The 26,364-nt window shown below is 43.7% G+C and overlaps 1 protein-coding gene across 1 annotated transcript; it reads left to right on the top strand.

Moving 5' to 3' along the window:
• On the top strand, window positions 1–25,663 carry pink1 (PTEN induced kinase 1). The gene is made up of 9 exons (XM_084322462.1): window positions 1–574; window positions 3,237–3,423; window positions 7,877–8,149; window positions 12,700–12,803; window positions 18,461–18,643; window positions 19,860–20,023; window positions 20,577–20,704; window positions 21,615–21,845; window positions 23,714–25,663. The coding sequence occupies exons 1-9, from the start codon at window positions 63–65 to the stop codon at window positions 23,987–23,989; spliced, it is 2,058 nt and encodes a 685-aa protein (XP_084178588.1). The 5' UTR covers window positions 1–62; the 3' UTR covers window positions 23,990–25,663.
• The last annotated feature ends 701 nt before the right edge of the window (window positions 25,664–26,364 follow it).

The following is a 26,364-nucleotide window of genomic DNA, read 5'->3' as shown; positions in this document are numbered from 1 at the left end:
GGCCGGTGAACTATAGAGAAACACAGCGTTGGTTGTTTTTACCATTTATTGGTAATAAAAAGATGTCTGTGAAACATGTCATCAGCCGAGGCCTGGAGTTGGGCCGTTCGGTGGGTCTCCAGCTGGGTCTCTTTAAACCCGGTACCGGACGCGGTGTCGCGGCGAGGCTCCGAGGTGCAGGACAACAACAACAACAACAACAACAACAACAACAACAACAACAACAACAACAACAACAACAACAACAACAACAACAACAACAACAACAGGGCCGCCGCGCCGTGCAGCCGCAGACCTATAGAGAAACACAGCGTTGGTTGTTTTTACCATTTATTGGTAATAAAAAGATGTCTGTGAAACATGTCATCAGCCGAGGCCTGGAGTTGGGCCGTTCGGTGCATAGATATATCTATGGTTCGGTGTTCCAGCTGGGTCTCTTTAAACCCGGTACCGGACGCGGTGTCGCGGCGAGGCTCCGAGGTGCAGGACAACAACAACAACAACAACAACAACAACAACAACAACAGGGCCGCCGCGCCGTGCAGCCGCAGACCTTCCTGCCGGCCCGGTACCGGTATGTGGGTCCTTTTTTTTTTCCCGGTACCGGTATGTGGGTACTTTAGTTTGTCCCGGTACCGGTACATTTACATATGTGGGTACTTTTGTCCAGGTACCGGTATGTGGGTCCTTTAGTTTGTCCCGGTACCGGTATATGGGTACTTTAGTTTGTCCCGGTACCGGTGTCGTGCCAAAATCTTACTGCTTGCCATAATCTTACACCCACTCAGTCAGCGTTGGTTAATACTGCTGGAGCATTGGTTCATTTTGGTCCGATTTCCTTTGTGACTGCTCCCACGGGCCGAATATTGCCCCGATCCTCGCGAGATTAAATCCACGGGTACCTCTCGGCGTGCCGAAGCTTTTCTTAAATCACTTCCATCATCGAAAACGAGGGGAAAAGGTCGGCTCGCGACCCTGAAAATGTTGCGTGATTTTAAAAACGCTGTATTAAGTGAGCCTATTATGGGCTCCACGCGAGCTTTCTACCGTGGGTACATCTGGGCGTCCCGCAACTTTTACTCATTCACATGTAGCCCCGAGAATGCTTAGAAAAGGAAAGCCGAAAGCGTGGAATAAACTCGCCGAAACGGAAAAGTGTCCCACTGGCGCGCCGTGATTCCGATCCGCGTGAAAATATTCACGGCCATAGAGGAGACCGTGGGACACCTTTTTGCAACCGAATATGTGTCTCGAATTTACTCCCACGCGGCGCGCAAAATCGCGCAAGGAAATCGGACCAAAATGCTCCAGCAGTATTAACCAACGCTGACTGAGTGGGTGCGGTAAGATTATGGCAAGCGGTAAGATTTTGGCACCACACCGGTATGTGGGTCCTTTAGTTTGCTCCGTCCCGGTACCGTTATGTGGGTCCTTTAGTTTCAGTTTTAGTTCAGTATGTACCTACCTGTCTCACGTGTTCAGTTCAGTATGTACCTACCTGTCTCACGTGTTCAGTTCAGTATGTGCCTACCTGGTGGAATGAACTACCCACCCCAGTTAGGACAGCCGAAACCTGTCCAATCTTTCGCCGTCGACTAAAGACGCACTTCTTCAACCATTATCTGAAATTTAAATAAAAAATATATCTAACCCTAACTAACCTTACTGTCATGCACTTGTCCTAATAAACTAACCTACACTGTAGCACTCAACACTCATGAACATTGTTACTCAGCTGATAGAGTTGTGCCCTTCCTGATGACTTGTCGTACAGAACTTGTAAGTCGCTTTGGATAAAAGCGTCCGCTAAATGACTAAATGTAAATGTAGAATGACATCATATTTACGTACAGTAGGGTGGTCCATGGAACACTTAAACAGACATTAATGACATGGCAGAAGATATGACGAAAGAATAACCAGGAAGGGGATAGAGAAGTATAGTAGGAAATAAGAGAATAGATAGAGAAAAGAGAGATTAAAGATAGAAGTCCAGAGAGACAGATAGAGGACGTGTGACTCCAGACCAAGAGAGTGGAGTCCCACCAGAAAGGAGACACCGGAAAGAAAGAGAGCTAATGCCATAGCCCCCTTCGTTCTTATGCTCTGCTCTGTCCATAGGCGTATGTGGTCGGTGGCCAATCCAACACTGGCCCAGAGATAACTAGGGAACCGTACAGCTGCTTGGCCTTGACACAGACACACCACTGAACTTGTGGGGCGGCGTGGCTCAGGGGTAGAGCGTAGAGCCATATGAAATCCGTAATTTTTTTCCAAATTCCATTTAATTTTTTTCCAAATTCCGTTTTTTCCGTTTTAATATTTCAGAATTCTGTATTTTGCTTTGTACGCTCATTTTACCATCAGAAATAGTGTCTAATAAGTGGGAATGAATAAATGTCCACAATTTAATAAGATATAACAGTCCATTTAATAGGGCTGTCTTAAATACTTCGAAGCTTCGTTCGATGGGCATGGGATTAGAATATGAAAATAAAAAAAATTATATATATATATATTTTTGCAAAATCAACTCTGCCTCTCTTTGTTAACTACAACAAGCAATGCTGTTTGTTATTTAAGATGAGGTCGGACTCGGCACTGACAGATTTGTGTTCATTGTGCTGCTTTTATAAAGCCTCAAATGACGACTTACAATATTTCATGAAAGCAAAGTGTTTTGTTTGTCTAAGATTTAAAAAGGTTTAAACTTTACAGCACTGACAAAGTTGAACAAAGTGCTGTACAAGTCCCACAACATAAAAGAAAGAAAAAAAAATGTAATTATTTTTTTATATACCGTAGTTGATTCCATTTTTATTGCTCAATTCCGCGATTCCTTCCGTGATCGCGGATTCCATATGGCTCTAGTAGAGCGGGTCGTCCAATGATTGAAGGGTTGGTGGTTCGAATCCCGCTCAAGCCCATGTCCATCCCACTGCAGTTGTGTCCTTGGGCAAGACACTTAACCTACTTGCCTCGTATGAATGTGTATGCATGTGAATGAATGTTGGTGGTGGTCGGAGGGGCCGTAGGCGATGATTATTCGCCACGCTTCCGTGAGTCTGCCTCAGGGCAGCTCTGGCTGCAATTGTAGCCAATATATTCTATATTGATAATGATTGTACCTAATAACATTTAATAATAACGTTTAACTTAGATCAATGTCTCCAATAAGGTAAATAATAAGTACAATGTCACTGAATGTTTTCAAGCCTGATGATAATTTCCCACAGGTATTACCGCGTGTCTCTGCGGGGCCTGGCCGCTCAGATCCAGTCCTCTGGAGGGGCCTTCTTCAGGAGGTGTGCCGGTGGGCCGCGGAACAGAGCCGTGTTCCTGGCGTTCGGTCTCGGCGTGGGACTGATAGAGCAACAGCACGAGGAGGACAGGAGGAGCCAGGTCACTTGCGATGAAATCCAGGTATTATTTTGGAAGGCATAGGTACTATATATACCTGTATGTCATGTATTGTCATGATTGATTGAACATTTTAATTACTAGCTTTTCGTTGTTTACACTTGCATGCCCTACCAAAATGGTCTGTACTCAATTTATACCTACCTACTGCTTTCTCTGTCTACAACTTCTTTACTCTGTAATCATAGTGATCATAATAATCATAACTACCTACCTCATACTATAGTCTACCCATATAACTCTGTATGATAGCATGTACATTACAATAGTGCTGTAGCCCAGTTGAATCACATGTACATTGTATAATAGGCCTACTATTGCACTTTACTGTTACATTTGCATTCTGAGTGGACGGCACTTTATACACCTGTGCTGTGTATAATGACAATACATTTGAATCTAATCTAAACGTGGGTTCATAATTGAACGTTAAAGGGGTATTTCACTTTAGTAGAACTTGTTACCTCCTATCTAAAATAATCATCATCTACAAATGAGCTACTGCTGTCCCTACCTCCTTTCCTCCCCGGTGTCATGGTTCCTCATTCACTTCTGTGCATTTTGAAGGCTAAGTCTAAACATCTACTTTTATTTTTCAAATGTAATACATCTGCAAAGAAAGACACATCAAATGCCAAAACAAACGCATACCTTTGACTCTCAATTGTCTGTTTTATTGAAATCTGCACAGCAGTAGTTTGTTTATACTTCAGAATCAGAAGTATGATATTTAGACCAGGCCCCCAAAATGAATGGAAGTAATTGTGAATGAGATGCCCGACAGGTGGAATGGAGGAATGGTGACGTTGATTCAACGGAAATAAGTTTGGCATCCAACCAGAGTGCAAATGGAACACTAAAGTGCAATAATGTACACGTGATTTAGGTATAAAATATATACAGTACATTAGTACTACTGATTATTAATGGTGTATGTACACTACAGAGTTGTAGTATGCATATGTACAGTGATACAGGTATAAAGAAGACACTATGGTAGTAAGTCATACTGGCCAGCAGTGTACATTTTATTTATAAAGCGCTTTTCAAAACCCAAAGACGCTGACAATGAGCAAAACAAATGAACAGAGAAACAAAGAACCACAGGGAAAAAGCAACAGGATGAATATGCAGGACATAAAACCACGGGTAACAAGTAGGGCTGTCCCGACTAAGGATTTGGATAGTCGACTATGATTGGCCAAAATTTGCTGTTAGTCGACTATTAGTCGACAAAGAAAAAAAAAATATATATATATTTGTATCATTCCATTTGGGCTGTGGGGGGTGCTTAATGTCTGAAGGAGTCGACTGAAGGCTTCTTGTCCTCTGCAAAAGCATGAAATTGGTCCACTGATGGAGTTTCACAGTTTCTTTAATAGTTGTCATACAGAAGTACAGAATACTTTTATACAAAATGCTTCTTACTGTTACGCTCCAGAGACTGTGCTAGACAAGATAAGTATGAAATAAAATAGTATAGCATGTAGAATAGAAGTAAAAATAGAGGTCACAGTGTTCAGTATAGACATATGTACAATGTTCGATGCAGAATAGAAGTAACTGAGTTACCATACAATATACAATATACTATGCAATGTACTAATATACAATACTATATAGTGCAGAGCAGAAATGGGATGAGGTACAATTTAGGTACAATTTACAGTAAGGTGTACGAGTTGTAGTGCAAATCCTTTACCAATAAATATAAAGTGTAAAGTGTGTTTAGGTGATCTAAAGTGTGGAGAGTGGGTGCTGCAGTGTGTTGTTTGTTTAAGTGAGTGTGTGGGTGTGTGTGCTGGGTTGTTGCATAGTGTTTATTGTTCATTGAGCAGCCTGATGGCCTGGGGATAGAAGCTTCTTCTGAGTCTTTCTGTGCTTGCCTTAAGACTCCGGTATCGCTTGCCTGACCGCAGCAGTTCAAAGAGGCAGTTATTCGGGTGGCTGGAGTCCTTGATGATTCTCTTAGCCTTACCCCTGCACCGCTTGTTGTAAATGTTCTGGAGGGTGGGAAGCCCCCCTCCAATTGTGCGTTCGGCTGAACGTGTCACTCTTTGTAGTCTGCTACGGTCTTGTGCAGTGCTATTCCCAAACCAGGAGGTGATGTTGCCAGTCAGGATGCTCTCTATTGTACATGAGTAGAAGTTCTTAAGGATCTTCTGACTGACTTGGAACTTCCTTAGGCGCCTGAGGAAGTAGAGGCGTTGTCGTGCCTTCTTCACAACACTGTCAATGTGTGTGGTCCATGTCAAGTCCTCGGATATGTGGGCTCCGAGGTACTTGAAACTGTTCACTCTCTCAACCGGTGCCCCGTCGATGCTGAGGGGGCTGTAGTCCTTGACCCCCGACCTCCTGAAGTCCACAATCAACTCTTTTGTTTTGCTGACGTTCAGGGAGAGGCAGTTCTCCTGACACCACTGTGACAGATTCTCTACCTCTTCCAGGTAGGCCCTCTCGTCGTTGGCAGAGATCAGGCCCACCACTACTGTGTCATCAGCAAATTTGATGATTGTGTTGTTGTTCCGCTGTGCCACGCAGTCATGTGTGTACAGGGAGTAGAGGAGGGGGCTCAGAACACAGCCCTGGGGGGCCCCTATGTTGAGCGTGATGGATGAGGAGGTGCAGTTGCCTGCTCTTACCACCTGGGGTCTGCCCGTCAGGAAGTCCAAGACCCACTGGCAGAGGTCATAGTTCAAGCCCAGGTCCCTGAGCTTGGCTATGAGTTTGGAGGAGACTAGAATGCTGAGCTGTAGTCGATGAACAGCATTCTCACATAGTTCCCCTGCCTCTTGTCCAGGTGTGATGCTGCTGTGTGCAGCACATGGGCTATGGCGTCCTCCGTGGACCTGTTAGGGCGGTATGCAAATTGCAGGGGGTCCAGGTTGATGGGGAGGGAGGAACAGATGTAGCCCTTCACTAGCTTCTCAAAGCACTTCATGGCTATGGAGGTGAGAGCTACAGGGCGGTAGTCGTTGAGGCAAGCGGGCATAGATTTTTTGGGTACAGGGATGATGGCTAACTGAAAACAGGCACAGAGGCACTGAAAGAGGATTTCACCCATCTAATGAACACACTAGACTAGACAAATATCAAGATGTATCCATCAGTGGACCAATTGCATGCTTTTGCAGAGGACAAGAAGCCTTCCGTCGACTCCTTCAGACATTAAGCACCCCCACAGCCCAAATGGAATGATAAAAAATAAATAAAAAATAAAAAAAATATTATACTTTTTTTTATTCGTCTGGTTCCTGGTTCGATTCCCATTCCTCCCGGGCAGCTTGTCGAAGTGTCCTTGAGCAAGACGCGTAACCCCTAATTGCTCCCGATGAGCAGGTCGGCACCTTGCAATGGTCGCCTCCGCCGTCGGTGTGTGAATGTGTGAGTGAACGGGTAAAATGTGAGGAACAAATTGTAAAGCGCTTTGGATAAAAGCCGCTATATAAATGCACTAGGGATGTTCGATATTGGCTTTTTTACCGATATCCGATATACCGATATTGTCCAACTCTTAATTTCCGATACCGACATAGTCAAGAGTTTTATTTGTCATGGCATACAAGTATACAGTGAAATATCGGGATATCAACCGATACCGATATATGCAGGGTTCCCCCCCCAAAAAAACGGAATAATTTTAGGTAATTAACATTACATATCTCTTGTCGTGCATACTTTTTACAATAAATAAAATAAGAATTTGTTCTTATTTGCTTGCCTGGGTAAATAAAGGTTAAATAAATGTAAAAAAAATAATATATATATATATATATATATATATATATATATATATATATATATTTTTTTTTTTTATTTATTTTTTTTTTTATTGGTCTTTTTCCCCCTCCATTTTCCTCCGATTTTCTCCCATCCCAATGTTAGTCGTATGCCAATTCCCAGTCCCTTCCTGGTCGCTGCGCACTTACCCCCCACAGTCAGATCATCTGGGAGAGTGGAGGCTACCACGTGCTTCCTCCGACACACGTCCAGCCAATCACCGCTTCTTTTCACCTGGCAGCGCGGATTCTCATCGAGAGGGCGTAGCGTGTGGGAGGACCACACTATCCCCCTCGAGTCCTATCCGCGCTTAGCAGGCGCCCTGACCGAACTGTAGGAGTCGCTGTTTACAACGACCCGGACCCACCCCGCCAGCTTCTCCCACCCTCTAATACAGCCAATTGTATTAGTGCAGACGGCCAGCCAAGCTGGTGACAACCCCGGAGCTGTGAGCTGGATTCGAACAGGCGAATCCAGCTCACAGCTCCGGGGCTGGTGACGAACGCAATCTCCGCTCGGCCACCTAACCGCCCTTATATATATTCTTTTTAAACCGATACCGATCTTTTCCGATATTACATTTTAATGCCAATATCGGCCGATAATATTGGTAGGCCGATAATATCGGACATCCCTAAAATGCACCATTTACCATTTCACTCTCTCCAATCATCAGAGCGTCTTCAGGAAGAAGAGGTTCCAGAGCCCTCTCAAGCCGTTCACCTCTGGCTACAAGCTGGACGACTACGTCATCGGGAAGCAGATCGGGAAAGGCTCCAACGCGGCGGTGTACGAGGCCGCCGCGCCGTTCGCCCTCCCCAGGGACAGCGGCCACAGGTGTTCCCCGGTGGAAGCGGACGAGGACGAGAGGGGGGAGACGCCCGGTCCTCTGAGACCCTGCACCCTCAGGGGCTTCCCCCTGGCCGTCAAGATGATGTGGAACTTTGGGGTAGGTAGAGAAGAAACTGTCATACCCCCTCTTCCTGTCTAAACACCCTCCCCTCCCCCTTCCGGTCACCCTACGTCATCATAATAATAATAATAACTTTATTTGTATAGCACTTTTCATACAGAAGTTGCAGTTCAACGTAAAAAATGGCATAAGGCATAAGCGAGCATAAAAAAAGATAGAGGTAGCAAGGTAAGGTAAACAGGGATGTGATTTTTCCGTTTTTAACCGGATTTCCGGTTTTTCGGACCTAAAATCAAAAAAAAAAATTGAAAAAAAATATTCATACAATTTCTTTTGTAAAACATTTTTTGTACGCATTTTCTTTTTTTAAATGTGTTTTGATTATTTTTCCACCTGGTCTAAGTGAAACACGAAAGCAACATTTATCAGACTTGCTATTCTTGCATAACAGATTTTCATTGGCTATCGATAATGTTAGCAGTTTTGTTGAGTGGCGCGAGATGCTGTAAAGACGTCAACACACTAGTACACTGGATTGCTTTTGTAAAACTGACTAACCAGGGAAGGTTACTTGCAAGCAGTGCAGTCTGCCACTCAACACTACTCAAGGGAGAGCAAGCATTGTCCAGTTAATGTGAAGCTCTGTAGAAACATCAAACTCTCAAGCATGAGGTACAGAAGCCAACCTAGACATAACCAAGAAGCTGAGATGGAGAAATGTCACCACCTTCATTCTTAAAATCGACCTGAGAGCAAAAGAAAAGCAAAAGAGTCCATTAGTCCAACTGCAGCCCTTCGCAGTAGGCAAGACTTCCAGAGGAGGCGGTTACAGGTGTTGCACAATCTGGTTGCAAAGAAGAAAAGATAAGGTCCTAACGTTAGTGTTTGAGCCAGGATGACTTGGGAGGGGTCAAGATGACCCCCTTTAGTTTAATTTTTTTAGGGGGACACTCACTGATATATTTGATTCATTTTATTTGTCCCTTTCCTCTCCCACCTTCCTCTTCCCTGTGAACAGTTCAATATATACAAATAAAATGTGTTCATTCATTAAAATGGAGTGTTTATAAAAAATAAATAAAAATCGTTTCGAAAATCTAGCATCCCAATAGGCCGTTCTGTTTACAGTTTCATTCAGTAATACAAATAAAATAGACTGAGTAAAAAAAAGTGCGGTTTGATTTAGTTTTACTCACTAGACCTCTCGGGAGCTCGGTGGGATCTCCTGACCAGAGTCCTCTCTACTGGAACTAAATTGTATTAGATTTAGCATGTTTGATGTGTTTGTTGATGTTTGATGTGTCTGTTGATGTTTGATGTGTCTGTTGATGGTTGATGTGTCTGTTGATGTTTGATACGTCTGTTGATGTTTGATGTGTTTGTTGATGTTTCTGTTGATGTTTGATGTGTCTGTTGATGTGTCTGTTGATGGTTGATGTGTCTGTTGATGTTTGATACATCTGTCGATGTGTCTGTTGATGGTTGATGTGTCTGTTGATGGTTGATGTGTCTGTTGATGGTTGATGTGTCTGTTGATGTTTGATGTGTCTGTTGATGTGTCTGTTGATGGTTGCGTCTGTTGATGTTTGATACGTATGTTGATGTTTGATGTGTCTGTTGATGGTTGATGTGTGTCATGTACAAAGGTCTGATGACCACATAGAATAGAAACTGAAGCAGGCTGCACATGAACAAAAAACAGCCCCCCTCAGTAGATGCTTTTAAAGCACGGTCCCAGGCAGATAGGAAACAACACAAATGCGCTTTCAAAAGGTAAATGATATTTATTAGCTGTGGTAGGGATTGAAACCTCCACAGGCCATATGAATATATATATATAAAGGGAAAAAACAACCCACAAACAATTAACAAACAGGGAGAAGGGTAAGGGGAGAACAAACAAGTAATATAATGGAGTAAGGCACAAGAGCCAACACAGGTAATATACTAGAGTAAGGCACAAGAGCCAACACAGGTAATATACTAGAGTAAGGCACAAGAGCCAACACAGGTAATATACTAGAGTAAGGCACAAGAGCCAACACAGGTAATATACTAGAGTAAGGCACAAGAGCCAACACAGGTAATATACTAGAGTAAGGCACAAGAGCCAACACAGGTAATATACTAGAGTAAGGCACAAGAGCCAACACAGGTAATATACTAGAGTAAGGCACAAGAGCCAACACAGGTAATATACTAGAGTAAGGCACAAGAGCCAACACAGGTAATATACTAGAGTAAGCACAAATGGCCTAAAAGCCAACAGTATGTGTAGTAATCCCTTAACAGGGAAGAAAATAGGCCCAGAGGCCAACTACACCCACACAAGAGTGGAAACAAAGGGCAGTATAATACAGTGAAACTACAGTAACAAAAACAACAGTGTGAACCAAATTAACTTACCACCTAACAGTGGAAGTGGAACACACAGGCCAACACAATATACAATTGTCCACACACGGTGGTAAATGGCAAAACAGTGGCAACCTCCAACACCCTGGTCACTGGTAACTGACACAGAGAGGCGCCCGGACGTGTGTGTGCTGTCAGGTATTTGTCCACCCGTCCCTCTTGAGGTGATTGCCATCAGCTGTCATTCATTAGGCAATCAGCACTCTTCAGTGTAGGGACGGGCGGCACCTGACAGGAAGAGAAGAAGAGACAGCATTAGCTATCATGCTCACACACACACACATCACATACAAAACATAACATATTTACATATACTAACCTGATGTTCAGATGGTGTCATAAATACAGTAATAATGGTAATGATGGTTGATGTGTCTGTTGATGTGTCTGTTGTGTTTGTTAGTTGATGTGTCTGTTGATGTTGATGTGTCGGTTGATGTGTCGGTTGATGTGTCGGTTGATGTGTCTGTTGATAATAATAATAATAATAATAATAATAATGGATTGGATTTCTATAGCGCTCTTCATGACACCCCAGTGACCCCAGAGCGCTTACAGAGTCCATTATTCGTTCTAGGGATGCCCCGATCGATCGGCCACCGATCGTTATCGGCCGATATTCAGTATAAATATGTGATCGGTGATAATGCTTTATTTTCACCGATCGTCAAACCCGATATCACACGCTGTCGCTGAGTTCTGTCTCAGACCGGTGGTGCGGCGTCTGCTCATTCCTCCAGCCCCTCCCGTACGCATGTAAACACGGGTCTAGTCTAGTGAGACACGGGACACGGGAGGACGGCGTGTTAGCTTAGCTACCGTTACAAAATGACCCAGTCAACTATTCACTTTTAGTTTAATACATGATGAGGCATTGTCTAACCGAACGGTATCTAGCCGGCCAGCTACCGATAGCTCCTGACATAAACAAACGCTCCACAAAGTCTAGTAGAGTGTATGATACCTGTTAGCTGTTAGCTGTTAGCTCACGTTAGCGCAAGCTAGTTCACTGTTCAAAACGAAATGTCCCATTGAACTAAATAATTCACTGAGGCGTTGTATTAACGTTATATATCCGGCTAGCAGTAGCTACAGATAGCTCCTGATATCAATGTCTTATAACACTGATTCGATGCGTATTCGAGCTGAGGGCTTGTGAATGTGATTTAACGTTATACCAATACTAGGTTCCAGCTGCAGCGCCGGAGAATCCTGGCCGTAGCTCGAGGCTACTCGAGTATAGGTCCAGCTGCAGCTCCGGAGAATCCTGGCCGTAGCTGGAGGCTACTAGAGTACACACAGACAGTGGAGCTTGTTGCGTGGTGGCGATGTCTTGCAGATAATACAAGTACAAGTCTAATTATATAATATATATTTTTTATAAAAAAATTAAAATTAATTTTCTTTTTTTTATATAAAATAAATTTTAATTTCTTTTAATCAAAAACGATCGGTATCGGCCGATATGGCTCACGACGATCGGTGGCAAAAAACGTGATCGGGGCATCCCTAATTCGTTCATACACAGTCATACCGGTGGTGTTGATGTGTCTGTTGATGTGTCTGTTAATGTGTCTGTTGACCCTTTCACTGCCACACAACAGCCGGTTAACCCTTTCACTGTGACGATACAGAAGGTTAGCCCTTTACTATCACACAACCGACGGCGATGCTCCATCATTAGCATCATTAGCTCCGCATCTGTTTTTGGGATTCGAACTTCGTCAAGGTTTTTTGAACGAATGTTCGAACCTTCGTTTTTAATTAAAACAAAAAATAAATTAAATAAATATCCTCAAACTAAATCCTCAATTTGAATAGAGTGATTAATCTGATTAAATTAGTATTTATTTTTATTTTTATTAAATCAACTTTCCAGCCCCAGACCCAGCCCAGGGAGAAGGCCCAGCCCAACTAAATCAATTAAATCAACTTTCTTTAATGAATATAACTCATCGGTTTCTTTTAATACTATAATATTAGTGTAGCCTAATCTTTATCTGCAACTGTGAAGAAAAACTAGAATGAGAAAAAAAAATCTTTTATGTTATTAAAAATAAAAAATTCGAATGTTGATTTAGAATTTGAATGCCAACGTAACGAACAAAGGTTTGAACGTTTGTGCTCAGCCCTACAGTCTGTTGATGTGTCTGTTGATGTCTCTGCTGCAGGCCGGCTCCTCCAGTGCGGCCATCCTGAGCTCCATGTCTCAGGAGCTGGTCCCTGTCGGCCCGCTGGCCCTGAAACAGGAGAAAGAACTAATTGCTCTGGATGGGTAAGTAATGTGGATTTAAAACAAAAGCCAATCGTTCCCTTTTTCTGCACGATATAGCGATACACTTTTCTCCCCAAAATACCGCTGGATCTGCTGTGATCACACAGTCGTTAAGCTTGATCCATGTGATGCACAACAAACAGTTGTCGATGTGTTGATTATTTGTGTACATCCCTAGTAGGGCTGGGCGATATGGAAAAAAATCATATCGCGATAACGATATGATAATTTTATTTTATTTCTCGATATCGATAATTATCGAATTGTTATAAGTATAAAAAAAAATAAACAACAGATGTATGTTTATTTTGCAGCAATTCTTTGTCATTGCCGCCATCTTTAGTGTTACATCCCCTCACACTCCAGTTCTCAGGCTGCAGCTGGTTTAAAAGCTAAAGTAAACCGGCTTCTCTGCTGGCTGTGGCTCCAGAGGAGTTGAACAGTTCTGCAAAAAACATTTTTTTTTTTAACAACAGATGTATGTTTATTTTGCAGCAATTCTTTGTCATTGCCGCCATCTTTAGTGTTACATCCCCTCACACTCCAGTTCTCAGGCTGCAGCTGGTTTAAAAGCTAAAGTAAACCGGCTTCTCTGCTGGCTGTGGCTCCAGAGGAGTTGAACAGTTCTGGCTCTGCTAGTTTATTTTCGATCTTTTGGCGCTTTTTTGGTGGACAAACCACCGCACAGTGCGCACATATGCACTGTGACTCGTGACTGGAGTCTAGTTCTGCTAGCACACCTACTGTGTACAGACGGTTTCAAAATGTATTTTAAATTAGAAAGCAAACAAAATAAATGGACAAGAGAAAAATAAATCTGAATTTGGTCAGTATTGTCATTTGGACAAGCAAAGCCATTACTTTAAGTTGCAGGCAAGAAAGACAAGTCTGTCCACTGTCTCTGGTTTTAAAACTGCCCTGTTGCAGGTAAAAAAAAAAAAAAAAAAACGATTTTTCATTTTTTTTTTTATTTCGATATTCGATATCGATTATTAAAATATATCGCGATATTTATCGTTATCGTTATATCGCCCAGCCCTAATCCCTAGTAAGTAACATGCTAGTAACATTCAAGAATCAAGATTCAAGAGGTTTATTTGTCACATACATACCAGGGCATACAGTGAAATGCAGGTGGCCATGCCTGCATCGATGGTGCAATAATAAAATAGACATAGAAAATAAAAATAGGTAAGACACGAGATGTGCATGATAAAAAAAGACATGCTAAGTTCCTGAGAAACTGGTTCCTATATACACTACTATACAATATACTTCTATCAGCATGTGACTTGCAACACCAGAGGCGGTAACATCCTAGATCACTGTTACACGCAATTTAAAGGTGGCTACAAGGCTCATTCTGATAGTGGCTTTGGTAAATCAGATCACGCGTCCATCTTTCTTTCACCAAAGTACAAACAGAGAATTAAAAGTACTCCTGTAGTCTCGCGAGAGGTGCAGAAATGGGATTTGACGTCAGAGGAGACGCTCCGGTCCGTGTTTCACTACACAGACTGGAATGTGTTCCGCGACACAGATAACATTAATGTCTACACGGACACAGTGCTGGACTATGTTTGTACTACGGTGGAAGAAACAATCCCCACTACCAAAATGAAAGTTTACCCAAATCAAAAACCCTGGGTAGACAAATCCGTCCGTGAAGCTCTGAGAGAGCGCACCAAAGCATACAACGACGGCCTAGTGGCAGGCAACATGAATGACCACAAGGTGGCGCGATACAACGTAAGGAGGACAGTGTCAGAGGCCAAGCGGCGCTACAGGGATAAAATTGAACTCCAGTTTGAACAAGCTGACTCTAGAGCTATGTGGCAGGGGCTCAAAACGATGACAGACTACAAAGGCGCCTCCCTCAAACTGAACAGTGACATCTCCTTAGCAAATGACCTCAATACCTTCTATGCGAGGTTTGATGCTGGTAATAACAACACCAGCTCACAAGCCACGGCAATGGGGGGGGGGGGGGTCGGCTGCTGATGGAGGCGCAGTGTTCAGGGTAACAGAGCATGAGGTGAGGCGGACCTTTAAAAAAGTGAATATCAGGAAGGCAGCAGGTCCGGACGGCATCCCCGGCCGCGTCCTAAAAGTCTGTGCCGACCAACTGGCCCCAGTATTCACTGACATATTTAACCTGTCCTTAGAACAGGCTGTCATCCCCACCTGCCTGAAGAAGTCCACTATTATCCCTGTACCCAAAAAATCCAAGCCTGCTTGCCTCAACGACTACCGCCCTGTAGCTCTCACCTCCATAGCCATGAAGTGCTTTGAGAAGCTAGTAAAGGGCTACATCTGCTCCTCCCTCCCCATCAACATGGACCCCCTGCAATTTGCATACCGCCCCAACAGGTCCACGGAGGACGCCATAGCCCATGTGCTGCACACAGCAGCATCACACCTGGACAAGAGGCAGGGGAACTATGTGAGAATGCTATTCATCGACTACAGCTCGGCATTCAATACCATAGTCCCCTCCATACTCATAGCCAAGCTCAGGGACCTGGGCTTGGGCTATGACCTCTGCCAGTGGGTCTTGGACTTCCTGACTGGCAGACCCCAGGTGGTGAGAGCAGGCAACTGCACCTCCTCATCCATCACTCTCAACATAGGGGCCCCCCAGGGCTGTGTTCTGAGTCCCCTCCTCTACTCCCTGTACACACACGACTGTGTGGCTCAGCGGAGTAGCAATACAATCATCAAATTTGCTGACGACACAGTGGTGGTGGGCCTGATCTCTGCCAACGACGAGAGGGCCTACCTGGAAGAGGTCAAGGTCCTGGCGGGATGGTGCCAGGAAAACAGCCTCTCCCTGAACGTCAGCAAAACAAAGGAGATGATTGTGGACTTCAGGAGGTCGGGGGTCAAGGACTACAGCCCCCTCAGCATCGACGGGGCACCGGTTGAGAGAGTCAACAGCTTTAAGTACCTCGGAGCCTACATATCCGAGGACTTGACATGGACCACACACATTGACAGTGTTGTGAAGAAGGCACGACAACGCCTCTACTTCCTCAGGCGCCTAAGGAAGTTCCAAGTCAGCCAGAAGATCCTTAAGAACTTCTACTCATGTACAATAGAGAGCATCTTGACCGGCAACATCACCTCCTGGTTTGGGAATAGCACTGCACAAGACCGAAGCAGACTACAAAGAGTGACACGTTCAGCCGAACGCACAATTGGAGGGGGGCTCCCCACCCTCCAGAACATTTACAACAAGCGTTGCAAGGGCAAGGCTAAGAGAATCATTAAAGACTCCAGTCACCCGAACAACTGCCTCTTTGAACTGCTGCGGTCAGGCAAGCGATACCGGAGTCTCAAGGCGAGCACAGAAAGACTCAGAAGAAGCTTCTATCCCCAGGCCATCAGGCTGCTAAACGAACAATGAATGAACACTACACAACAACAACCACCAAACGCACATAGCACACACATCCACACGCACACACTCACTTTAAACAAACACACTGTAGCACCCACTCCACACACTTTATAGCACACACCCACTTTAAACAAACACACTGTAGCACCCACTCCCCACACTTTATATTTATGGATGAAGGATTGCACTACAACTCGTACACCTTACTGTAAATTGTACCTAAAATTGTACCTCATCCCATTTCTGCTTTGCACTAGATAGTACTGTACAGTACTGTACATTAGTACACTGCATAGTATTGTGTATTGTATATTATATAGTAACTCAGAACATTGTACATATGTCTATACCGAACACTGTGACCTCATTTTTCTTCTTCTAAATTCATGCTATATTATGTTATTATGTTATTTGATACTATCTTGTCTAGCACAGTCTCTGGAGCGTAACAGTAAGAAGCATTTTGTATGAAAGTATTCTGTACTTCTGTATGACAACTATTAAAGAACTTGAACTTGAACTTGAACTATACAATTTTAACTCTGTCCTTTTTATCCTTTTTATACTTAATGTATCTAAACTATACTATTACAATACCTCCTTCTTTTAAAGTGACTTTTCCATTATTTAAAGTGACATTTTGTTTAAAGTGATTGTTTAAAGCAGACCTGGGCATGACCGGCCCGCGAAAGATTACATGATAATAATTTTTTTTTTTTTTTTTTTTTTTTTTTTTATAACTTTTTTCTTTTCATGTCAACGTTCACACGCACGATATACGCTTACCTAGGATTTGACTTGATTCAACAACAAAGCAGTCGGGGCAAGCCGAAAACGGTCGAAAGTGTGGTTATTTGAAGTTTGGATTTTTTTTTCACAACTGAGGTAGGTAGATTACATTTTTAGAGACTAAAGTACAGAAAAAAGGTACCGTTGGGTACCGGTATCGATTCACAGGTACCGGTACCGTATCGGTTCAAATGTGAACGGTACCCATCCCTACTGAACACACAACTGCAGGGCAAGGGCATTTTTGCTCATGAAATGCATAGCCATGTGAGAGCCTTCATGACAAAGTTGCAATTAATTTCAAGGCAACTAGGCAGCAACAATCTCAAACACATGAAAACCCTGAAAGAAGTCAAACCATCAGCTGATCACCGGCACAGGTACTCATCCATGTTGGGAGCACTGCATGATGAATTTTCAAGGCGTTTTCAAGATTTCAAAAAGGTTGAGGATGAAATGCAGCTGGTTTCCTCTCCCTTTACCTGCAGTGTTGATAGTTGTTCAGCTTGAACTCATTGACCTGCAGTCTGATTCACTACTGAAAGAGCACTTTAAGTCAGCATCACTGCTAGAGTTCTACTCTGCTCTCAAGGAGGAGAACTTTCCAAACATGAGGAGACATGCTCAGAAGATGTTGGTTCTCTTTGGATCCACCTACATATGTGAACAGACATTCTCAGTCATGACGTTTACCAAGTCCAGGTACAGATCCTCTCTCACTGATGAACATGTCAGCTGTGCTTCGCATCTCCACCTCAGACATGCAACCTGACTTTGATGGACTTGTTAAAGCTCAACAGAGACTGGATTTATCACACTGAATGAAAAAAAATACCTGAAGAACACTAAAATGTGGAAATATAACAAGTGAAATGGGACACTTGATATTTTTTTTTCTTTTTTTTGCACAGTTCTGAAAACATTAAATGTTTAATATAGGCATGTAAAGTAAAAAAAAAAGGCTACAAAACTGGGACACTTTTCTTTACACAGTTCAGTGACATGTCTTGTTTATTTTTGCTATAAGATGATGTGATGTCTTTAGAAAGCTAAGAAAATCCTTGTTTCAATAGTATATGAAACTCAAAATTCCCTTTGTTATTAATGTTTCACATTTTGTTTATCATTTTGGAAATAAATTCTATTTGAATAAATGATATTTTTGAAAGCTAACCTCACCTTTTAATTGCCAAATAATAACATACACTCTTACCAGGGGTCAAAACAATGCCATTTACTGCTTTCTATATAGAAATAAAATGTATATTATGCATAATTGAGTTTGGTATTTAGGCCCGGCCCTCCAACATATTTTCAGTTGCTCATTCGGCCCCCTGGGAAAAATAATTGCCCACCCCTGGTTTAAAGTATTAGGTGGCAAATGCCTATTTTAAACTGATAGTAGATGTACAGTATCAGACGGAGTGCCTCAGAGATAAGACCGCAGCTGTCGTCTCCCGTCCTGCAGACTCTTTGGAGACCTGCCCCGGAGCGTGCCGGCTCACCCCAACGTGATCCGGGTGTGCCGGGCCTTCACCGCCGACGTGCCGCTGCTGCCGGGCGCCCGGGAGGAGTACCCAGACGTGCTGCCGACCCGGCTCAACCCCGACGGCCTCGGCAACAACCGCACGCTCTTCCTGGTCATGAAGAAGTAAGGACCGCCGTCAGTCATTCAGTCATTCATTCAGTATATTCAGTATATATATATTGGGGGCGACAGTGGCTCAGGAGGTACAGCAGTCGCCTGGTAATCCGGAGGTTCCCGGTTTCGGACAAGTTATGTTTTTGTAGGTTTTTATTGATTTTTGCTACCGGGCAGTCCGGTAGACCGAGAGAGGAGGAATGGGAGCTAGACCGGGGAAGACATTCGGCAAAGATCACCGGGTCCGGGAGTCGAACCCGGGTCGGCCGTAGTGCTGTATGCGGTGCGCCACTCGGGCGCCCCGAAACATTTAGACATTTAGACAGAACAAAGTCACGAATAAGAATAACAAAACAAATAGCCTAAGAATAGAATAGGCCTAAGAATAAGATAATAATGGGGCGGCTAGGTGGTGTAGTGGGCAAGGCGCTCGCCACCAATGCAGGAGACGCTGGGTTCGAGCCCAGCTCTCCGCATTGGTATCAGCTTGGCTGGGCGTTCATACTAATACAATTGGCAGTATTAGGGGGTGGGAAGCTGATGGGTGGGGATCGGACGTTGTGGACAGCGACTCCTACAGGTCGGTTGGTGCGCCTGCGCAGCAGAATCAGGAAGCGACGGGGGTGGCGTGTCCCTCCCACGCAGACCCTCGCCACTGAGAGATCGAGCTGTGCAGGTGAAAAGATGCGACGGCTGCCTCCTCGAGTACCGGAGGGGACACGTGATGCAAGGCTTCGTCCACATTGCAGCCGGCTTGTGGGAGGCATGGCCTAACAGCATTTGAGACAGGGGAGGGTAGAATTGGACGATACGAAATTGGGATGGTAGAAAAATAGAAAATGGGAGAAAAAGTAGATAAAAAAAAGAATAAGATAATAATAATAGAGTACGGACCGGGATTCACATTTCGTATGTTATGTATATATATTCTAGTATAAAATATACAGTAAAAATATACAGAAGTCTACAGTAAGTATAATATTGAACAGTGTTGTTTTAAAAGTAAGGGTCCAGGAAGATGGTAACTGCCACTCTGTGCTCAGTGATGCAGTGAGGCACAGTGATGCATCGTAAAGTCTGATGGCTGTCGGAATGAAGGACTTCCTGTGCCGTTCAGTGCTGCATTTAGGGAGTTTATTTGGCACACATATAAGCATACTACAGGCATTTGGTTCTGTTAGTGTCTGAAGGCGTGGTAGTAACCTGTCCCACCTCCCTACCCCAGCTACCCCTGCACCCTGCGTCAGTACCTGCAGGCGTCCCCCCCGGGCCACAGGGAGGCCTCCCTGATGCTGCTGCAGCTACTGGAAGGAGTGGACCACCTCTGCAGGCAGGGCGTCGCCCACCGGGACCTGAAGTCCGACAACGTGCTGCTGGAGTTTGACTCGGGTCAGAGACGCACCGCAGATTCCATCCACACTGTGATTATTGTACTGAAAATGTGTCCATTTATGTCTATTTTTACTGCCGTGAAGCACTTTGGGCTGCAATTTCATTTCAACCTTTATTTAAAATGGTAAGCTTCTGAGGTTTCCCCTCATTTACAGAAACGACGATTGTACAAAATGTAAACAGTACAATAATTAAATAAATAAAATAATTTTAAAAGATCAGCTAAAACAGTTACAGGTAGTCACACAATGGTCTGTAATCATACGTTTAAACATACCAAGGGAAGGGAGAACCTCCAATTTCAGCGTGAGTTGAAGGACATTCCATGAGTTGGAGGCATCAAAGGAAAAAGCTGACTTCCCTCGATCAGAACAAACTTGAGGAACCCTAAGAACCATCCAGTCATTCGATCAAGTTGAATAGGTTCCAATATTCCAATCTAACAGTGAAGAGATATAAACAGGTTGTATGAAAAGCGTTATAGAAATAAAGATTATTATTATCATCATCGGCCAACACAACCTCTCCGTGATCCTCTCTTGCCACGCAGACGGCTGCCCCCGCTTGGTGATCACCGACTTCGGCTGCTGCCTGACGCAGAGGGACTCCAGCCTCCAGCTGCCCTTCAACAGCGTGTGGGTCAACAGAGGGGGCAACGCCTGCCTGATGGCGCCGGAGGTAGGAGAGCCAGAACCCCAGCCCCGGGACGCGGATGATGTGAATGAATGAATGAAGTTTATTTTTCAGTCTTGTTTACAGACAAATCAAACACACCCATGTGGACTTACAAAAGGAAAAGAAAAAAGAAATCACAAATGTACATATTCAAGGCAAGCTCACACACAAAATCCAAAATCAACGACCGAAAAAAAGGAATAGGCTGAAGCACATGCTTATTTTTGCCTATCCTTTACAAATTCTTAAAAACGAAATATATAAGAAAGAAAAACTTAAAATATGCTGCAAGATATAATTTTTTGAAAGAAAAAAAACAAATGTTTGATGTTTTTACTCAACTGTACTCCTGAATTATTTGATCCTTCAAGGCTTTTTTAAATCTCCCCTGAGAAGTACACCAATTCAACCCGTCATTAAGGCTATTCCATCATTTAACTCCCATAATTGAATCACATCTAGCTTTTACATTAGTTCTCTTATCGTTATATTGTAACGATGAAGATAATCAGTAGAGTCCTAGACCTCCGTGTCTTGACTGACACTGATGGTATCGCATCTGCACCTTCCCCAATTCTCCTGTCTTTGATTAGTCTATTCTGATCAAATCTTGTAAATGACTGCTATTTTATTGCATTACCTTTTATTCTGTTATTTCTATAGTGTCAATTCTATGCAAATGTTATGCCTATTGTTATGTCTGCACTTTATGCATTGCTTTTATTCTGCCAATTGTATGCTCATTTTATGCCTGTCTACGCAAATTGTATGGCAATTTAATGCCTGTCCATATTTATGCTCATTTTATGCCTATGTCTATTTTTTTGTCTACATTACTGCTGTGAAGCACTTTGGGCTGCAATTCCTTTATGAAAGGTGCTATAAAAATAAAGTTTATTATTATTATTCAAAGGTGGCCACTGCAGTTCCGGGGGACGGCGTGGTCATCGACTACAGCAAGGCGGACGCGTGGGCCGTGGGCGCCCTCTCCTACGAGATCTTTGGCCAGCGTAACCCGTTCTACGGCGCGGGGGGTCTGGAGAGCAGGAGCTTCCGGGAGGAGCAGCTGCCTCCTCTCCCCGCCGGTGTCCCGGCCGACACGCAGCTCGTAGTGCGGCTGCTGCTCCGGAGGAGGCCAGACCAGGTAGGGCAGAGGTCGTGGAGAGGGTTAGACATAATCAAATCAAATCGAATGTATTTGTAAGGCCTGACAACACGTTAATGTCCCCATGGGCCGGACATGTCTTCTTTAAACAAGTCAAGAAGAAACATCATAATAAGTCAAGAACAAAACAAAAACACCATAAAGTCCAAAAAACTTTTAATAAATAAACACTCCCAGACATACCCCACACGAAGGTAAGGAAAAACTCACTAAAACCTAGCAATAGGAAAAAATGCACCACAGGCAATGTGGAGGAGAGAAACCTTAGAAGGGCCGTTCAAGGGGGGATCTCCCTTCTTAGATGTCGGTGATAGTAGTGTTGCAATAAAACAGGCGAGACAGTTGGTAAGCATGCACTCATATGTAGTGAAACACCGATAACCGGTTCCCGGTTAGATTCCAGCTCCTCCCAGGCAGTGTGTTGAAGTGTCCTTGAGCAAGACACTTAACCCCTAAATAGTGCTGCATATACCGTATATATTTATATTTACTGCATTTGTATCCATATCTGTCTGAATATACCTTATTAAAGGAGCTCCCGTCTTATACGGAGCTACTGAGAAATCTTGATCCCTAGTTAGACTGGCTGACGCGCCGTTATATTCCTGGTCTCATACCAAACAGTCCTTGTCCCAATGACACAATGCAGGCAGCTTACTTGGAAAATGATATTTATTTGCTTCACCGTGCAAACAGAATATCCTTGTTTTTTGTTCCTTAAACTGATTAAATGATAATGAATATGATACCTAATTGGATACAAACATTTCGACCTGAGACCTGCGTCATACGTGCGGTCAAAAACCATTGCCCTTTTCCGGGTCAAAACTCCTCCTCCTACAGGTTTACCTGACGCTTAAATAAAAGAAGCGCCACCTTCTGGTCACATAAATCCACTGCACATTAATCCATTTTGGCCGTTACATACCTACTTATACATCTGCATATAACCCATATAACTCTGTATGATAGCATGTACTTTAGCATTGAGCAAAAAAAAAAAAAAAAAAAAACTGTCATATCAGACAAACGCAAGTTACCTTCAATTTATAGAGGAAATACCTTTGATATCATATTCAGTACATTCCACCCCCTAACAACAACTCACGCAATCCACAAGTCTCTTTGAAGTATGCTGTCGATTTTCAAAGGAGAAAACAAAACAAAAATAAATCCAAATGAGTAGATGGCTTCTTAGTCAATATTTAATGTCCCGATGCTGAGCTTCTGATATGTTTTTCCACTTCCTAATGCATTCGCTATCTTTACCTTTCAATTTATTTTCTTAACGTACTTGTCTGTTTTACGTGAAGTTAAGGAGGATGAATAACGTAGCGATCATGGCCAGTACAGAGAGACTCAGAAGGAGCTTCTATCTCCAGGCCATCAGGATGCTCAATGATAATAACACTATGTAACAAACCATCAAATACACTCACAGCACACACATCCACACTCACTTTAAATAAACAACTCACTAGCACCCACTTTAGACACTTTAACACACTTTATATTTATTAGTAAAGAGATTTGCACTACAACTCATACCTCACTGCACCTTACCCTAAGTTGTACCTCATCCCATTTCTGCATTGTACTGTATATTGTATTGTAACTCAGTTACAAATTTGTTTCTACTCTGTATTGTATATGTGTATATTGAACACTTCTGTTTACACTTGTTTACGTATTTTTGACTTTCTATTTTATACTTTATCTATTTTTTATCTAGCACACTCTCAGGAGCATAACATCATATAAAAGTATTCTACTATTTTTGTATGACAACTAATAAAGAAACTTGAAACTTGAACATGAAACTTGATCCTCCTCGTCCCCCGTTACAGCGCCCCAGTGCCCGCGTGGCCGCCCACATGCTGCACCTCAGCCTCTGGGGGCGGAGGGCATTGAGGTGGGACGGCGTCGGCATGAGGAAGCTGGCCGATTGGCTGCTGTGCCAGTCCGCCATGGTCCTCCTGAGGGGCTGCACCAATCCCGGCGCCGGGAACTCCGTGGAGGCGGAGCTCCAGAGGTGTTTCCTGTCCAACCTGGACCCGGAGGACCTGCGCGCCGCCCTGGGCTTCCTGACGTATGGACGCCAGGCCGCCATCCTGTCGGTGTAGACCAGGGGTCTCAAACTCGCTGGATGATATTTTGCGGCCCCCTACTTGACATCAAAGTTTCATTTTTTTTTTTTTTTTTTTTTTTAATGTTTTGGGACTTGTACAGCACTTTGTTCAACTTTGTCAGTGCTGTAAAGTTTAAACCTTTTTAAATCTTAGACAAACAACACTTTGCTTTCATGAAATATTGTAAGTCGTCATTTGAGGCTTTATAAAAGCAGCACAATGAACACAAATCTGTCAGTGCTGAGTCCGACCTCATCTTAAATAACAAACAGCATTGCTTGTTGTAGTTAACAAAGAGAGGCAGAGTTGATTTTGCGGAAGAAATATATATATATATATTATTTGATGCGGCCCAGCCTCACCCAGACTCTACCTCCAGCGGCCCCCAGGTAAATTGAGTTTGAGACCCCTGGTGTAGACGAAGGCCACTCCCACAGTGGATAGTGTAGACGAGGCCACGCCCACAGTGGATAGTGTAGACGAGGCCACGCCCACAGTGGATAGTGTAGACGAGGCCACGCCCACAGTGGATAGTGTAGACGAGGCCACGCCCACAGTGGATAGTGTAGACGAGGCCACGCCCACAGTGGATAGTGTAGACGAGGCCACTCCCACAGTGGATAGTGTAGACGAGGCCACGCCCACAGTGGATAGTGTAGACGAGGCCACGCCCACAGTGGATAGTGTAGACGAGGCCACTCCCACAGCGGACAGGACTCGTAAATACTCAGGGCTCTTGTAGTAGCTGACAGCATAGATATATATCACTAGATGACTCACCCGCGCTGCTGGCCAAACGGAGACCCGACGTTGCCACATGGCGGCCATCTTGCATGGGTGGAGCACGCCCAGTCATAACATGCACGTCTATGGTGCATCATGTACTATTGAAATAACCATAGCTTGCTACATTTTCAACCGTTTGGTTTGTTAAAAACGTCAGAGATGTAGTTATCATACTGCATACTTATAATGGACTTTCATATGAAAATAAAAAAATATATTAAAAGAATTCTTCCAAGCAAGAATCATAGTTAAGGGTATTTTTGTTTGTGCAGATCATCACCTTAAAGCAGTAGTCCACTCAAGCAAGATGGCCGCCGGTGAACTATGCGGGAGACTCCGCCTTGAGCCATCTAGTGTTTATATATATCTATGGCTGACAGACCGGGACGCGTGTATCCTTTCCGCAACGAAATTCGGTTTCCGGGTTCCTCTGATTGGCCGCGACCCCCACGTGACCCGCCCCCCTATCCACCGCTCTGGCCACAGACTCGCTCGCTTCCTCAATTCATACGCATGGAAGTATTGACTGACTGAATGAATGAAAACTTTATTTAACAGATTGCAGAATGGGTACAATACAGTACGGCTCAATACACACAATTGTTAAGGGGATGCAGACCAGAGAAAGACGTTTGTCTTGTTTAGATCAGGGTCCCCCATTTTCAATTCATATAGAACGACTACGCCGTAACAAATCATTAAAAAGATATACCGTTAATTAACTGGAATATGTTGTGCCTTTACACATATGTTGGATTATGTAATTGGTTTGTCATGACAAACAAATAAAAAAATCGCGATTTACCCGCTGGCTACAACAACACACAGTGATCGCTGAGCTCTGGCTCTGACTACATGCATTTGTCATGACAAACCAATTACATAATCCAACATATGTGTAAAGGCACAACATATTCCAGTTAATTAACGGTATATTTTTTTAATGATTTGTTACGGCGTAGTCGTTCTATATGAATTGAAAATGGGGGACCCTGATGTAAACAATGAGGAAGCGAGCTCTGCCGCGCACGGCAGAGCGGTGGATAGGGGGGGGGGGGGGGGGGGGGGCGGAAACCGAATTCCGTTGCGGAAAGGATACACGCGACCGGGACAGAGGGTCTAATGTCCTGACCGTGTTCAAGAAAACCTAGACCTCTAGCACTGAAAGTCCGACTCTATGCCGACGACTATGGTATATATATATCGGTGAGCATGAGGTGTTTTTAATAAGCTTTTTGAAAATGTTATGCACTTTCTACTTTACTGCTAGACAAGACCCCACACACTGTAAGGCTGATTTGTACATGCGTGTTTTGCACAGTGGGTCTGCGTACAGATGTAGCATGTAGGACTCTTCACCGCTGTGTAACCGCGGTGCCGGCGGGAGACATTTTTAAGCTGCTTGCTGTTATCTTATATGCCACCAGGAGGCGCAAAGTCTCGAAATATTTAATAGCTGTCTGTAGAATCACTGGCAATCACCAATGATTTCTTCCAAATGAAGCTGTTAAAAACACAGACGCACACCAATACAAACATATATAGTCGTATTTATTATTATAATTATAAGAGAAGGCAAATTT

The sequence above is a fragment of the Notolepis coatsorum genome (genome assembly GCF_963971535.1).
Source record: "Notolepis coatsorum genome assembly, chromosome: 10".
Lineage (NCBI taxonomy): Eukaryota > Metazoa > Chordata > Actinopteri > Aulopiformes > Paralepididae > Notolepis > Notolepis coatsorum.
This window is presented reverse-complemented; position numbering and strand designations above follow the sequence as displayed.